General features: G+C 50.0%; 3 protein-coding genes across 3 annotated transcripts in view; 2 read left to right on the top strand and 1 right to left on the bottom strand.

The window, feature by feature from the left end:
• The window catches only part of PRKDC (protein kinase, DNA-activated, catalytic subunit), an 87,844-nt gene extending 85,754 nt beyond the window's left edge, over positions 1-2,090 (top strand). Inside the window, exons 85-86 of the mRNA XM_054179622.1 lie at positions 332-471; positions 1,491-2,090. Coding sequence (XP_054035597.1) covers positions 332-471; positions 1,491-1,695 — 345 coding nt within the window. The 3' untranslated portion in view covers positions 1,696-2,090. The remainder of the gene's footprint in view (positions 1-331; positions 472-1,490) is intronic.
• Positions 2,091-11,109: 9,019 nt separating this feature from the next.
• On the top strand, positions 11,110-12,384 carry CEBPD (CCAAT enhancer binding protein delta). Its single transcript, XM_054179623.1, has one exon. The coding sequence runs from the start codon at positions 11,233-11,235 to the stop codon at positions 12,259-12,261; it is 1,029 nt and encodes a 342-aa protein (XP_054035598.1). The 5' UTR covers positions 11,110-11,232; the 3' UTR covers positions 12,262-12,384.
• SPIDR (scaffold protein involved in DNA repair) overlaps positions 12,315-15,560 on the bottom strand; it is a 193,757-nt gene continuing 190,511 nt past the window's right edge. The window contains 2 exon segments of the mRNA XM_054180137.1: positions 12,315-12,495; positions 14,661-14,803. Of these exon segments, the coding sequence (XP_054036112.1) occupies positions 12,315-12,495; positions 14,661-14,803 (324 nt within the window).

Here is a 15,560-nt window from a genome sequence, read left to right on the forward strand (position 1 = left end):
CAAAACAATCCTAAAAATGTGGGTGTCTTTTGATCACGTTAATGTCATAAATATTTTCAGCTCTTTGCATTAAGCCCCTTACATTTACATAACAGCACTGTAAATCAAGCTAATAATTACAGAATAAAAATCTGAACCTAACTGCACTCCAGTTATTCCAGTTGTAAATTAAGTCTCAAGTCCTAGGCAGGGTGGGTATCGTCTCACTGCTTTGCCCTCCCTTGCAGCTGCAGTTAAGAGTTGCTGGCTCGACTTGCTGTGAGCTGGCAGCTTAAAGGTCTTTTTAAGTATATGATTTATGATAAACAGGGCAAATTTATTTTCCCTTTAGAACTTTGAACAAAGACAGCTGAGAAAAGGAGGCACATGGATGAAGGAAATAAACACAGCTGAAGTGAACTGGTACCCTTTGCAGAAAGTCAGCTGCGTCAAAAGAAAGCTCAGAGGTGCCAACCCGGCAACAATCACTTGGTAAGACACTCTCCTTTTGCTTCAGACTGCTCCACTGAGAGCTTTGGCAGTCTCCTGTGTCAGGATTTGCTCCCTGCAGATAGAATGGCAGCTAGGAAAAGAGAAGCAGCAGACAGGGCAACATTTCAAGCAGCCTCCTGTCAGAATCGTTTGGTGTACACACAGGCTCTCTGAATCATGCCCCAGCCAAAACACCAGATAGCTCCCTGTGAGTGTTCCTGCTCCAGCTCAGGCCTCCTGAGCAGTTTTACTGTTCCTGGCAGCACACACATCCCCACCCTCTGAGCCTGCTTCACTTTTCACTCCTCAGATTGCTGTGCTTTGTGTTCATCTCCATAGCTTTTGGGCTAGGGGTAGTATTTAAATCAACATGCTGGTCAGTTGCATGAGATGGAACCTGAACCAGCTGTATGGGAGGCATGGAGGTGAGCTGCCTCCCAAACCCATCAAATTCAGATCTGATGGCATTCTCAGTTATTTATGTCAGTCTAGTCAAGTCTGGCTCAAGCCAGAATGTCTTTAAAGTTCAGTTAAAGTACAATTAATCCCTTCCATCCTCTTTTAAAAAGACATTTTGGATTAATCAGGGGGAAAAAAAAGGGAAAAGAAAGCAGGCCTGTTTTAAAAGCAGACAAATATTGAACAGTGCAGGACTTGGGAGGAGTCCTTTTTGCGGTCAAGGCTGAACTGGAAAAGGCAGCAAAATGCTTCTTGCAGACAGAAATCAGGAGGGCAGATAAGGAGATAAGAGCTTGGATGTGAACTGCTGCAGCCTTCTTTCAGTTAGAGACCTGGGACAAGACTGAAATATTCATGGTAAATAGTCACTAGTAAAGGACACCCGAGTTCACCATCTCCACTAGCCATACCTTCTCCAGCTCTTGAACAGCCTCCACATCTTGAAAAACAAAGCTGCATGAATTGTGTTCAAGTGCTGGTTTGTGTTTGAAACTCCATCCCAGACTTTTTATTTGCTTGTTTCTTTTGGTAAGAGCTTATTTTTGTCCTCTCAATTTTAGTGATGAGCTACGCCTGGGCCACGAGAAGTCTCCTTCTTACAAGGATTTTGCAGCTGTGGCTCGTGGTCATCCTGATCACAACATCAGAGCCAAAGAGCCAGAGCATGGACTTTCAGAGGAGACCCAAGTGAGGTGCCTGATTGATCAAGCAACAGACCCCAACATTCTTGGCAGAGTCTGGGAAGGATGGGAGCCCTGGATGTAAGGAACTGCTCCCTAGGACCCAGACTGCCAGGAGAAGCATCCCCTGAGCCACAGCTGCAACCAGATCAGAATTTTAAGGCCAAAATGGAAAAAAAGACTCTTAACCACTTTTATCATCATTGGTTAAACTTGGCTGCTATGGAAAATATTTTTTCTTCTGTATTAAAGCTGTATTCAAACAGTGATTATTTCTTTTTACTGCCTAATGGTTCTGTAACAAAGCAGCTTTATTGTCTTTGTGTTAACATTAGTGAAGAACTGGGGAGGCTGCAGAGCTTCAGGATTTACATGAAAGGCACCAAGATCACTCAGAGGCAAGCACAAATTCATACTCTTGAGCTTGTAGGCATCCTCCTCATGAAAATCTGTGATTTTGGCTTTTACAGAGACTTGACAACTGACTGCTCTGCAGACAGATGCTACTTGTAATTAAAACTAGAAGATTTTCATATCAATAGAAGCAGTGAAGCACATGATAAAATTCAACAGACAATTCCTTTTAGCTCTAGGTAACACCTATCTGGATGCTTATTTCATTGCTGGATAATGAGAAGGCAAGGATGAGACCAGGCCAGTTTGTTCCAGCATATTGTTTAACAGTTAGGGGTTGTGCTCTGTTTTCTCTCTCCTTTGCAAGTCTACCCTCCTCAGGTTGTGTTAATTCCAAATACTCTTTGTTTGGCCAAAGCCAAAAGGAGCCACTGGAGAGCACCAGAAGCTTCCTGCCATAGCTGCAGCACAGCACAGGTTGGGTATTTGCTTGTGCCAAAGGAGGGAAAGTTGTGCCAGATGTGGCTGTTCCTCTCTGGCCACCAGCTGCCAGGTACCCCTGGTAGCAAGTGCAGCCCAGCACGGACAGCAAGGGGAGGAGAGAGGTCTCAACTATGATGGGTATTACCTACAATCCACTGTAGGAGGTTGTTTGCATTGAGACTTTTAACAGTTATCATGAAAGGTATAATAAAAGTGAGTCTTTGCCCTTTCACTGCCTACAAGCTTTCTCTCCTGCCACCCTGGCCACGGGTTAGTCCCAGACTTGCCACAGGCCCCTGCCAGCACCAGTTTCAGATGAATCTTTCAGCTGGAGAGCAGAGGAATCTGCTTCCTGGATACAGCTCCATGAAAAAAACTCAGGCTGGGGAAGATTGCTCACTGAGACCTAAGAATAGGGAGGCAGATTTTTTTGTTTGTTTCATGCATTTTCCAGCACTGATTTTGTTACCTTCTCACTAAATATCCTCAACTCCTGATGCCAACAGTGTTACAACTCAAGAAACTCGGAATCTTTTTATCAGATTTTATTAATCAAAACCAGCATTTGGATGTATTTTTATAGAGGAAGCTTCTGTTTGACAATAAAAATAAACTTTCCACTGTATACCTCGTTTCAAAGGTTAATGTAAGGCACTTTAATCACAGACAACATCCTCATCTACCCATTTATAGAGATAATAATTAATGGACAGTAGGGTTTTTTCATAAGTGTGTGACAAGGTCTATTCTTATAGACAGTTGGGTAAGATGCCTTCTGCATTTGGTGCTTTTAATCGCTGGTAGCAGTAGGGAAGGCAGCAGCCATGACTCAAGAGTGGTGAGGTGGGGCACTCGGCTTTCACACTGCAGAGTGACAAATACAAGAGAGTTAAAACACAATAAAAGGTACGTTAAAAGGCCAAGGGGACTTCTGGAAATCCAGGGGCTGGCTGTAGGAGGTGTTTAATTGCACTTTTGGCACATACTTCAGATATTTACTAGGTACTTTGACCTGGACAAAGTATAGGTTTATAGTTTAACGAGGCTCTTCTTGCAGGACTTGAGCAGCAGTAAATGTTTGTGCACTGCAGGACTCCCTCCAGTGCCAGCTGAGGCTTCCTTGGCTTTCAGAAGGGGCTGAAGTGACTGGGGAGCACAACCTGGCTCTTCCAGGGGAAGAGGAATACTGAACCTTTCCTCCTCTTCATTTATACCAAAAGGCCATGTGGTGATTTTAGGCTTCAACCCACCACAGGCCATCAAGCCAGAGGTGAAAGTCTGAGGCAGGTGAAAGAACCCTTGGCAGTGAAACATGTCCATGACACTTCCCTTAGTGCAATGAAACACCTCCTACGACCAGACACTTAATTTCCAAGCATCCCCTTGGCCTTCTAATGTTGTGCAAAAGAGCTTAGAACGTGTCCATGACACTTACCTTGGGGTCAAAACCGAGACCTCTATTATTTTAAGTGCTACACTTCAGAGCCACAGCTCCATCACAGTCCCTAGTGATGTATGTGCCCAGCTCAAGTGCCAGCTAAGGAGCAAAGCACAAAGCTGCTGCGTTTGCCTGAGCAGAAATCCATCCTGTGTGGAGCAAGTGGTATTGCCCTGACAGAGCTTTCCCTGTGCAGCTGAATGAGCCTGAAAAGAACCTCAAACATCTGTAACTAGCAGCTGCTGTCCCCGAGCCTGGTTGCTGAGCACTGCTCCCTGCAAAACAGCAGTGCAGCAGGCAGGCTGAAGACAGCCTGTGGAGCAGCAAGGCAAACAGTGACGCAGCACAGACCTCAAGGTACTGGGCTCAGTGCTTGACAGGGTGGGTTTGTTCAGCTTCCAGAAGAGATGGTGTGCAGCTCAGAATCAGAGGCTGCTTCAGGTCTCATGATGCAAACCAAAACAGGAACTATCCACAAGTACAGCAGAATGTTTCCTCCTCAGATTCAATAACCAGACATGCACTGTGTCTGGAAATTCATTAGCTGCATCTAAAAAGCTGGGTCACCCATTAGCATATGTTCTCAGCAGGTTTTTCTTCATCTATAGAATACTCCTGATGTTTAACCTTGTCCTTAGCATCCCTCTCAGTCCTACAGTTTCCCTCTAGCTCAAAATAAGGAAGCTGCAGGAAAGCCCTGCAGCTGCAGCCTGCAGCTTCCCCAGCTAATAAAGAGGTTCCTGCATGCTGCTTGTCATGCTTAGGATTTGCCTTTAGTCCCCCCCAAGTTAGATGTCATCTTGAGGTGTCTGTGGCCAGTGTCTGCCCACAAGAAGGACCCTATGAGCTCTCCACTAGAGCAATGACTTGGGCTTGTCTTCAGCTGTGGAATGAGTTTCCTACAGCTCTTCTGGCTTCATGCTGAAGGATTTGGCCAGCTGCTTCCCAAAGCCAGGCACGTAAGTGCCTACATTTAGAGACATTTTCCCCAAAACCCTTCCCATTTCTTTCATAACCAGGGAGTTAAAAATAAGGAATTATTGCTGCTGCTTTCAAGCTCTTTTCTTTTTCCTCTCTCAGCTACTGAGAGGAAGGTCTGCTGTCTGCTCCATCCCTTCATGAACCTTTTTGCCTCACTTGGAAATGAACTGGCCTTAAAAAAAAATAATAATGACTTTTAAGCTGTGCTGCCTGGAAGAAATGGCACCTACACAGAAGGGTCACACCTGGCTGCCACCCACAGCACTCATCTTGCAGCACAGCTACTGAAGAGCTACATCTTACACCAAAACAGCAGCTGCCAGAGGAGTGTTTAGGGTTGGGGTTTTGGTGGCTTTTTGTTGTTGTTGCAAATGTTTTGGGGAAGGAGTGGCTGAAAGAGACTGGAAAAGATTTGGTTTCCACGTTTTTACAGGGGTTCTTGCTTTGCTTGTGGTTTGGTTTTTTTTCCTTCTTCAGTGGGACAGGGGAGGGTACCACTGACTCCACCTGTCCATTAAGCTTACACTAAATGATGTGGTGCAGGATTTCATTTGGTTAGGCTGAAGACTTGGCTGTGAATTTGGCTTCACACCTTTAGCCCTGCTGGAAACTCATGCAAAACCTGCATGGAAAAAAGGTTCAGAGCATTCTGAAGAGTGTTACAAAACAAGGGGTGCATTTCACTGCTGCAGCCCTTGGCCTTTGAGGACCAGGGTGAGGCTGTGTCAAAGAGCAGCCACAGGTGAAGCTGAGAAAACCCAGCCCAGGCTGGCAGTGCTGGGGCTCAAATACCCACAGGGAGTCACACCACAGTTTAAAAGAGCTAAACCCCCCAAATTCTTCATCGAAAGAGTGATTGCCCATTGGAATGGACTGCCTGGGGAGGCGGTGGAGTCGCCATCACCTCAGGTGTTTAGGAGGAGACTTGGTGGGGTGCTTGGTGCCATGGCTTAGTTGATCAGGTGGTGTTGGATGATGGATTGAATGTGAGGATCTCAAAGGTCTCTTCCAACCTGGCTTATTCTATTCTATTCACTTTTCAGTCACTAACAGTGGGGTGGCTGCAGGCTGGAGCAGTGCAATGATCTCACCCAGGGCTTCACAGCCTGCCCTGGATGTGGGGCAACCCCCACAAAATGTGCTGCTGAAGTCACATATCTCAGGCTCAGCAACAAATACAACCAGTTCACCTTCTAAGGGACAGCTCTCACCACTTGGTTTTAGGGGGAGAGATGCCAACAGATCTGACCACAAGCTCTGAACACACCTACAAGTCCTGAAGACACTGTAAGCAATGCTGCACTCCCTGTGACAAGCTTAGGTGTGACACAGGTGGCTGACAGTGAGGCTTACATGGAGCTTCCAAACCCTTTCCACAGATGCAGTGGGATTTTAAATGGTTCTTATGCCAATCATTTCTATTCACTCTTGAATTTAATGCAATCATTTCGTTCCTTATGCCAATATACAGAAGACCTTATTTTCAAAACAAGGTAGCTTCAAACCCAAAATCCATCAGTTCATCACAGCTACCATATTGTGTTTTGATTTCTATCTACAGTTAAGAAAAAAATAATATGCCCTTAAAGATGCTGACTTGATCTAGTGGAAGGCATCCCTGCCTGTGGTAAGGGAATTGGAACTAGAACATAGAGTCATAGAAGCACAGAATTATCAGAGTTGGAAGTGGCCTTTAAAGGTCATCTAGTTTAACCCCTCTCCTTCCCCACCACCAGCCTTTATCTTCTCAAAGAAGCTCCTGCTTCCCCTCCCCCCCTTCCTCTTCCCAAAGCAGCTCCTGCTTCACCACTACCATTTTTGCACCCATCCCAGAGCCAGGGGGCAGGACCCTCAACCAGCCAAAATACAGAGGAGCTCAGCCCCAGTAAGGAAGCCCAGCCAGCACCCGTGGATGATATCGGAGCAGTCATGAAGTCTCTTCCTAGCTAACCGGGGGGCCACCAGGCCCCCCGGCCTTTGTTGTCACCACCACCATCACCCAGTGTGCACCAGGGGCACTCACCAGAGATGAGAGGAGGATCCTCAGCCCAGATGGGCTCAGCTTGGGGCTGCTGCCTCTCCTAGGGGTGATTAAAAAGGGGAGTGGGTGGGGAGGGCAAAGTGGCCACACCTGGGGTGGGAGGAGACTCCAACAGAGCCCAGGTGCTGGGGTTTGAGGGGAAAAAGGGGGGAAAGGGACAGACTGTGAAACCAGGGTTACTGAGAAAGAATGGATATTAAAATAATATTCAAATATGAATTTTGACTTCTAGTGACTGCTAGATGCTTAATATGGCTACTTTCAGGATGTTCCACTCCCCTTGGATATTAGATGATGTACTGACAAACCCAGACATGATGTTGATAGGCCAATATTAAGTTCTATAAACAAAAAACCCCACACCCCTTCTGCTAAGGTAATTGTATATAGCGTTATCATTGCAGTAAACTCTTGATCTCAACCCAGAGGGGATTTTTGGGGTTGTTTTCCAACCCATCTGTGTGTGGGGGAGGGGTCTTGCTTCTGAGAGCAGGCTGTGTGAAGCCAGGACACTGCTATGGTGAAGATGGGTTTAGCTAGCAGAGCTGAACTCTCCTACAGCTAAACAGAAGCACTCCATGCCACAATGAACCCTGTGCTCTCTCCTGTGTGAGTATGGGGACAATCTGAGTATGAGATGGTAACCCTTTGTTCTACAGGCACAAGTGCATGAGTTACAAAGAAAAGTAAAGAGGAGAGACTTCTTCCAGCAGGAGAGCTGCACTGCCCTACCATGAACAGTTCTCTGGTCCTAGTACCTGGGCATCAGATCCAAATTTGAGTAGGGGAAGATCTCAGGAACTGACTGTATTGGAGGCTGAAGTAAGCATAACTGGGAATAAGTGGGAATAGCATCCTTGTAGAATCATAGCATCATTAAGGGTGGAAAAGATCTCTAATATCATTGAAATCAACCATAACCCAACTACCACGACCACTGAACTGTGTACTGAAGTGCCACATCTACATGCTTCTTGAACACCTCCAGGGCTGGTGACTCCACCACCTCCCTGGGCAGCCTGTTCCAACACCTCACCACTCTTTTCATCTAGAAGTTTTCCCTAATATCCAATGTAAACCTCCTCTGGCACAATTTAAGCCCATTTCCTCTTGTCCTATCACTAGTTACTGGGGAGAAGAGTCAAACATTGGTCTCACTTTCCTCCTTTCAGGTAGCTGTAGAGAGCAGTAAGATCTCCCCTTAGCCTTCTCTCCTTCAAGACTAAACAATCCCAGTTCTCTCAGCCACTCCTAATAAGATGTGTCCTCCAAACCCTTCACCAGTGTTGCTGCTCACTTCAGGACCTCAATGTCTGTCTTATACTCTGGTGCCCAGAACTGAACACAGTACTCAAGGTGCGGCCTCACCAGGGCTAAGCACAGAGGCACTAACACTTCCCTACTTCTGGACACAGCAGTCCTGATACAGGCCAGGATGCTGTTGGCCTTATTGGCCACCTGAGCACACAGCTGGCTCATGCTCAGCCAGCCAGCCATCCACAAGCATCCCCTGACCCTTTTCCAGTGGGCTGCTTTCCAGCCACTCTTCCTCAAGCTGGTAGCATTGCTTGGGTTTGTTGTGACTAAAGTGCAAGGACCCAGCACTTGGTCTTGTTAAACCTCATCCCGCTGGCCTTGGCCCATCAATGTAACCTGTCCAGATCTCTCTGCAGTGTCTTCCAGATCAGCACTTCCTCTCAACTTAGTATAGCCTGCAAGCTTGCAGAGGGTGCACTTGATCCCCCTCATCCAAATCATTAACAAAGATATTAAACAGAACTGGCCCCAGTATCGCTTGTGGCCAGCCACCAGCTGGATTTAACTCCATTTACCACAACTCTTTGGGTCTGGTCACCCAGCCACTTTAATCCAGCGAAGAATAAACCTGTCTATGCTATGATCTGCAAGTTTCTCAAGGAGAATGCCAGGGGAGATGGTCTCAAAGGCTTTACTAATGTCTGGCTAGACAATGCCCACAGCCTTTCCCTCATCCACTGGGCAGGTCACCTGGTCATAGGAGATCAGGTTGGCCAAGCAGGACTTGCCTTTCATGAACCCATGCTGGCTGGGCCTGATCCCACCATTATTCTGCACTTGCCACATGAGGGCACCCAAGATGAACCACTCCATAATCTTCCCGGGTACCTAGGTCAGGCTGACAGGCCTCCTTTTGGCCCTGAGCAGACCTTCGCCTTATTAATTGCAATTGGTATGCTAATGAGCCAAACTGAGTACATGCTAAACATATATGACTCTGTTACCTAACTCTCCTCCCAAATCATGCTAAATAGCACCTATGACACAGGGACATCCTGAGCTAGGCTATAAAACCCAAGAGAGGGCTATCTCTCAGTGAGCAGGGGCGCTGCTACCAGCACCAGCATCAAGAGGTGCAGCAGCAGCTGGGAGGGAAGGACAGAGACCAGGATGGTCTACGAGCTGTGCTCCTTTTCCTCCACCCAAGACAAGGATGATCTTCTTGGTAAGAACTAGTCATTTAATATATGGCTGAACTTTTAGTGCATTTCTATTTCTGAATATATTGCAAGGCTTTACACATCCAACTTTGTCAAATGTTACCCAGGATTTATTAACCCTGAAATCATCTTGCAGTTAAGCCTGAAATCATCTTGCAGTTAAGCCTGAAATCATCTTGCAGTTCAGTTTATTTAAGCACAGCATCATTGCAGGGTTAACTGCAGTACCAGAGCTGCCAGCCAAGCCAAGCCCCTCCATGTGAAACCTCCTCACCTGCCAGGCAGGGCACACTTATCCGATCCCACAAGCCTTCCCACCGGGAGCTGCCAGCCAAAGGGAGAGCATGTACCAGTCCTGTCCCAACTATTTATGTTAAAATACACGCCCCGTCGATAAACAGCTGCGTTACTGCAACAGCTGCGGTAGCAGCAGATGGAGCTCTGCCCGGAGGGAGGCGGTAGCCCCGGCATGACCGGCACGTACCCGCGGTCCCCAGAAAGCCACCTTGGAGCCAGCGGCACAGTGCTCGGTGGGACACAGCTCGGGGCCAGCAGTGTCAGCTGAGAGCCGGGCTGCGAACTCAGCGGCTGGAGCAGCGCTGTGAAGTGTCATAAATCTAGCTGGGTCTTCTGGAAAGAAAGAAAGAAAGGGGGGGGGGGGGGGGGGGGGGGGGCGGGAGTAAATAAACCTTAAAATAGATTTTTTTAATAGGAAAAAAAATATTGTGATGCTTTTGTAATTCGGTCAATGGAGCACCCGAGGTTGCAGTCAGGGTTTTACAAGGCATGATGCAACTAGAAAACTTACACATTTCACATAATTAAAATGTCTTTATTTCGCTGGTACTTGCCAATTTAATGGTAGTAATTTGGTGGACGCAAGGAAGAATGGGAAAGTTACTAATTCCTTGCCCTAAATTTTAAGGAGCGGCTAAGGATGCCTTAGAGACCCCTTCCCACTAGGGTGCCCTGCACTAAGAAGTCCAAGCGGACGCTCTGGCACTAACGGGGAGCAGGGCCTCGGGAGGGCGCTAAGGCCATGCCCAGGGACACGCGTGGGCAGGAGCATCCCTCCCAGATCGCTTCATCCAGGGCACTGCAAGGGAAGTGAGTTGGGGGCAATGCGGCGTGGGGGTAAATGAGCCTTTGCCTCCGGCTCTTCCGCTGGCTCGTGAGGAAATAAACCAGGAAAAGGAGAAATTAACTCTCAGAGGGAGCGCTGCAGGGGGAACAGGGTCCGGTACAGGCGTCAGGGCAGCCCTTCCCGGACGGGTCGCCTTTCGGGAGCCTGCCCGCTCCACGCACGGTGTCGTCCGCCACAGGGAGGGCTGCCCCCGACCGCGGCCACCTTCCACCGGGAGGTGGCAGCTCTCCGCGCCGGGAGCCCTGCCTCCGCGGCCGCGCACCCCACCCGCTCCCGCCCCCGGGTCCCCGGGGGTGCCGGGAATACTCGTTCCCCGTCACTGGGGCAGGAGGCGGAGCCGGCGCCGTATAAGAAGGGACCGAGCGGCCGTTTCGCTCCCAGGTCCAGAGACGCCTTGTCCCATTCCCGCCTGCCTCCCGCCGAACACGGCGTGACCCGAGCCCGGATCGGCCCCTTCGGGGAGGCGACAGCGGGACAGCAGCAGGAGCACCGGTGCCATCACCGGCAGTAGCAGCAGTACTAGCAGCAGTAACGGCAGCGTAGTAGCAGCGGCGGCAGCAGCACCACCAGCAGTACCGGCAGCAGCCCCGCTCCCCACCTGCCCGCGGCCGAGGCTGGAGCTGCGCCCGTCGCGGAACGGCGGTTGGTGCCCGTAGCCCGGAGTCCCGGAGCCGCGGCCGTGCGGCGCCGCGTCCCGCTCGCCCATGAGCGCTGCAGCTCTCTACAGCCTGGACTCCCCGGCATGCTATAAGAGCTGGTGCCTGGAGCCCGCCAACTTCTACGACGCCAAGGTGGGCAGTGGCGGCGGGCTGGGTCCCGCCTGCAAGCCGGGGGCCCGCGGCGGCTGCGGGATGAGCGGCGAGGAGGCAGGCAGCGGCCTGGGGGGCAGTGGCACCAACCTGGCGGAGCTGAGCGCCGCCGCCCCGGCAATGTACGAGGACGAGAGCGCCATCGACTTCAGCTCCTACATTGACTCCATGTCGGCCGTACCGAACCTGGAGCTCTGCAACGACGAGCTCTTCGCCGACCTCTTCAACAGCAACCACAAGCCCGAGCGGGGCGGGGACTACGGCGAGTACTTGCCGCCGGGCGGCGGCGCCGGCCGCGACCCTACCAAGGACCTCGGCGCTGCCATGACCACCCTGCTGGGCGCCGAGCCCCGCACCGCCTCCTCCTCCTCCTCTTCCTCCTCCTCCTCCTCCTCCTCCTCCCGCGGCGCCCTGAAGCAGGAGCCGGACTGGAGCGACAGCGACCTCTCCTCCTCGCTGCTGCCCTCGCAGATCGCCACCTGCGCCCAGACCATCATGAACCTGAGCGGGCAGCCCACGCCGCCCACCTCCCCTGAGCCGCCGGGCAGCAGCTCCCCGTCCAGCTGCAGCACCCGCTCCCCGGGCCCCGCCGGCGGCTCTGTGCCCGGCTCGGCGCAGGGCGTCCCGGCAGCGGCGGCTCCCGGCGGGAAGGAGCGCGGCGGCAAGAAGTGTGTGGACAGGTTTAGCCCCGAGTACCGGCAGCGCCGGGAGCGCAACAACATCGCGGTGCGCAAGAGTCGCGACAAGGCGAAGCGGCGCAACCAGGAGATGCAGCAGAAGCTGCTGGAGCTGTCGGCCGAGAACGAGAAGCTGCACAAGAAGATCGAGCAGCTCACTAGGGACTTGACCAGCCTCCGGCACTTCTTCAAGCAGCTGCCCAGCGCCTCCTTCCTGCAGCCCGGCTCGGGCACCGACTGCCGGTAACCGGGGGGGAGCGGGACGGAGAGACGGACTCCGGGAGACCGTGGATAAATACCTCAGAGGGCCGGGCCTTGCCGAGCCGAGCCGTGCCGGGCCTTTGCCGTGTCGTACCGCGGCGGGCCGGGCCATGCCGGGCGTGGGGAGGATGCGCGGGGCCGCCGTGGGACCTGCCGGGCCGCGGCCGCGCTCTCGATGTGGCAACGACGTGGGGCGATGCCCGGGTCTTGCACCACGAAACTTGCAAAAAAAAAAAGGAGGAAAAAAAACCTAAATATATATTATTTTTCGTCTTCTCTCCCCTTAAATTATTTTTATAATGGTAGTTTTCGTCTTTTCTACATTTTACTCAATACCGAAGCAGCTATGGTACATCTGTTAAAATGATTCAAACCCCATGTATTTTAGACATTAAGATGAAAAAAAAAAAAAAGACTGAGCATGCTCGACCTTTTATATCAATTTTTACAGCATTTCTAAGAATAAAAGAAAAGCATTTTAAATCAACCCTGCTCTGGTTTGCTGTGTTTGGAAAGCAGCGCGGGGAGCTGCGCAGCCCGGGAGCTGCTGCCGGCTCGGGGGGAGAGGCACACGGTGGGGAGGGGGGGGGAGTCCAGCAGCTGAAATGAGGTGAGGACAAGCCCGGGTGAGGCGGCCTGTATTCCTCTCTAAAGCAGACCAAGGACCATGCCACGGTGGTAATGACTGGGACAGTACACGTGGTGGTTGCAAACTCTGCTTCCCTCGGGAGCTGCAGCGCTGTGCCGGAATGCTGAGTCAGGGTGTGGAACACCAGGTCGGAACCTGGAACCTCAAGGATCGCTTAGTCCGAACTTTCTTGGGAAAAGCACAGTCTAGATAGGAAATCCCAGCACCCCATCCAGTTGTTGCCCCTAAGGTACTGCTGGGTTAAGCAAATACACAGAGAACGCAAAAACACGTAAGTTCACTTTCCTCTTAAACCCCCTCGCGAGTGGTTTCCACCCCAAGCAGTGCAAAGCTGCTCCCACTAAAGGCCTTTGAAGTCTGCCCCAAGACAAACTTGGGGCAAACGGCAGCACTCAGGAGCTGCTGCAGCTGCAGCCAAGCTCTCAGCCCCTATAGTACCCCGCAAGTGCAGCAGCTGGCCACTTTCACTGTTCCTTGCTAGTGAAAGTGACAGCAGGCGCTAACACCGGTTGCTGAATTCCGATAGTGCTTTCATAAAGATGCCGGCGACTGTCGGAACCGGCAGAGGAAGCAGCGGGACAAGCGCCGCCAGCAGCCAGTGACAAACCTGGCTGGTTTGGACCCTGGTCCTATACAGGGCAGTATCCCGTGCAGGAATGGACTGAGGTCCCCTTCTTCTATACAGGGAGGCAGGTAAGAGAATGAAACACTTGGAGGAGGGGGGAAAGGATTCAAGAGCTGGATCGTTCCTTCAGTAATCGTGATGTACACAAGATTTTCCATTATCAGCCTCAGCCACAGGAATGGTCTGCATAGGAATGAAGTTGCTGTTCCTTTTCTCCTTGGTAATCACACACTGGGACCTGCACAAACCCATTCATTCCTCCTCTGACCTGTGTAAGTTTTTCAAACACTGTGAAAGGGAAAGGGGGTGGTGGTGGAATAAAATCTGTGTGCTGACTGAACTCCCACATTAATTCTCATACCCCAAGAAAAGCACACCAAGGAGGATTTTGCTGTTTCTCTGTAAATCCATGTCTCTGCCCTGTCAGGGTGAGGATAACTCTGGCCTGCACAGCAGTTTGCTCATTACTTGTAACAGAAACTACAATGAAGCACCCGTTCTGTGGGAAGCTACAGATAACAGGGTAGTTCTATGCTGAAAGACCAATTAGCTGTAAAACATTAACTTTCTATAGGCTTGACACTTCAAAATATAAGCTTTGTTCAAGTCTCTGTCTGTACAACATTTATTGCAAGGTGATAACGAATGTTACAACTCAGAACCCGTGCACAGCACTGCGTTCTGCTGCTGGCAGAACGTCTGGAATCTGCTGATAAAACTCAGACCGATGTTCACTGCTTAGAGCAAGGTATTTATTACAAAAAAAGAGTAAAATATTTTCCATCAACACAGAATAAATACAGTGTTATCAAAAAGAAAATCCACAACCAGTCAAAGCTTCTAGAACAAGGTACATTGCATACAGAAACAGTGAATGTGCTGAAGAGCTGCATTCCTAAGTTCTGAACTGATCCAGAAGAGTTCAGAAAGTTGAACTGATTTCTTTCCCCCCTCTTTAAACAGATTCTTTCCAGCATTAGCACAATGTGCTTTGTAAATCACAGTTTTAATAAACTATCTCAAGGCTTATCACACTCGCATTACACATTATCGGTGGCACTAGTTAACAGATAACCACATTACAAAGTCCACAGATACTGTAGTAGCTGACCAGAGTTCAGCTCAGTGTCTTCCTGCTGCTTCCAGAAGAACAATTTCCTCCAGTGCAACACAGCTGGGGTGGCTGGTGGCAGAGTGGACGTAGCAGTTCAATAACCCCACCTCCTTTCCCAGCACGCTCTGCACCTCATAGCTCTGCAGTGATAAAAGCATGTTGATTAAAACAAACAGTCCTGGACGTTCTGTTCTGAGCAGCATTCGGCTCAGAAGATGCAGGGTGTAAGGTCCTCTTCCAACTGACAACTTTTTTTTTTAAGGCCTCAAAAAGAAAGGGGCATTACAACTGATGGAAAGAATTAACATATTACATCTTCAAGAACTGGACCTCACTCCTGCTTAAAGTGCTGCTGCCCAAGCAGGCTTATTAAAATGAGCTGTTTAAAAAACAACAACAACAATAAAAGCTGCTGTGACTTTGAACTCAAGCTTGCTGAAGCAGAACCAGCATGTGCTCCCTGACAGCCACAGGAATTCACTTGGGCAATGTGTACATACATACTATAGATCGATGACACCAAACAGATCCACTGAGGGGAAAAGATTTTGTAACTCTTTTTACTTCCCCCCCTTCTAACTTTGTGCTGTATCATGCATCATTTATAACCACTGGCACCTTCACAGTCCCTTCTGTTCAGTGCCCTGACTGGCAGTTTCCCCACCAGCCGTGCCTGAGCAAGTTTGTAGAGGCTGTACTCTGTGCTGGGGAGAGGGATGAGAGGCTGGAGTGGTTCCTCTCAGTGAAGACAGCAAATTGCCAGAAGAACTGGTAACACCAACAGCTGATAGCTGGAGAGAGGATCTATCTCAGATGGCAGGTTTACATCCATTTCCCTCCTCAAGGGGACCTGTCTATGACCAGCCTTTGACCACACTCCCACTTTCATTTGGGCTG

The sequence above is a fragment of the Dryobates pubescens genome, chromosome 3, assembly GCF_014839835.1.
Source record: "Dryobates pubescens isolate bDryPub1 chromosome 3, bDryPub1.pri, whole genome shotgun sequence".
Taxonomy (NCBI): domain Eukaryota; kingdom Metazoa; phylum Chordata; class Aves; order Piciformes; family Picidae; genus Dryobates; species Dryobates pubescens.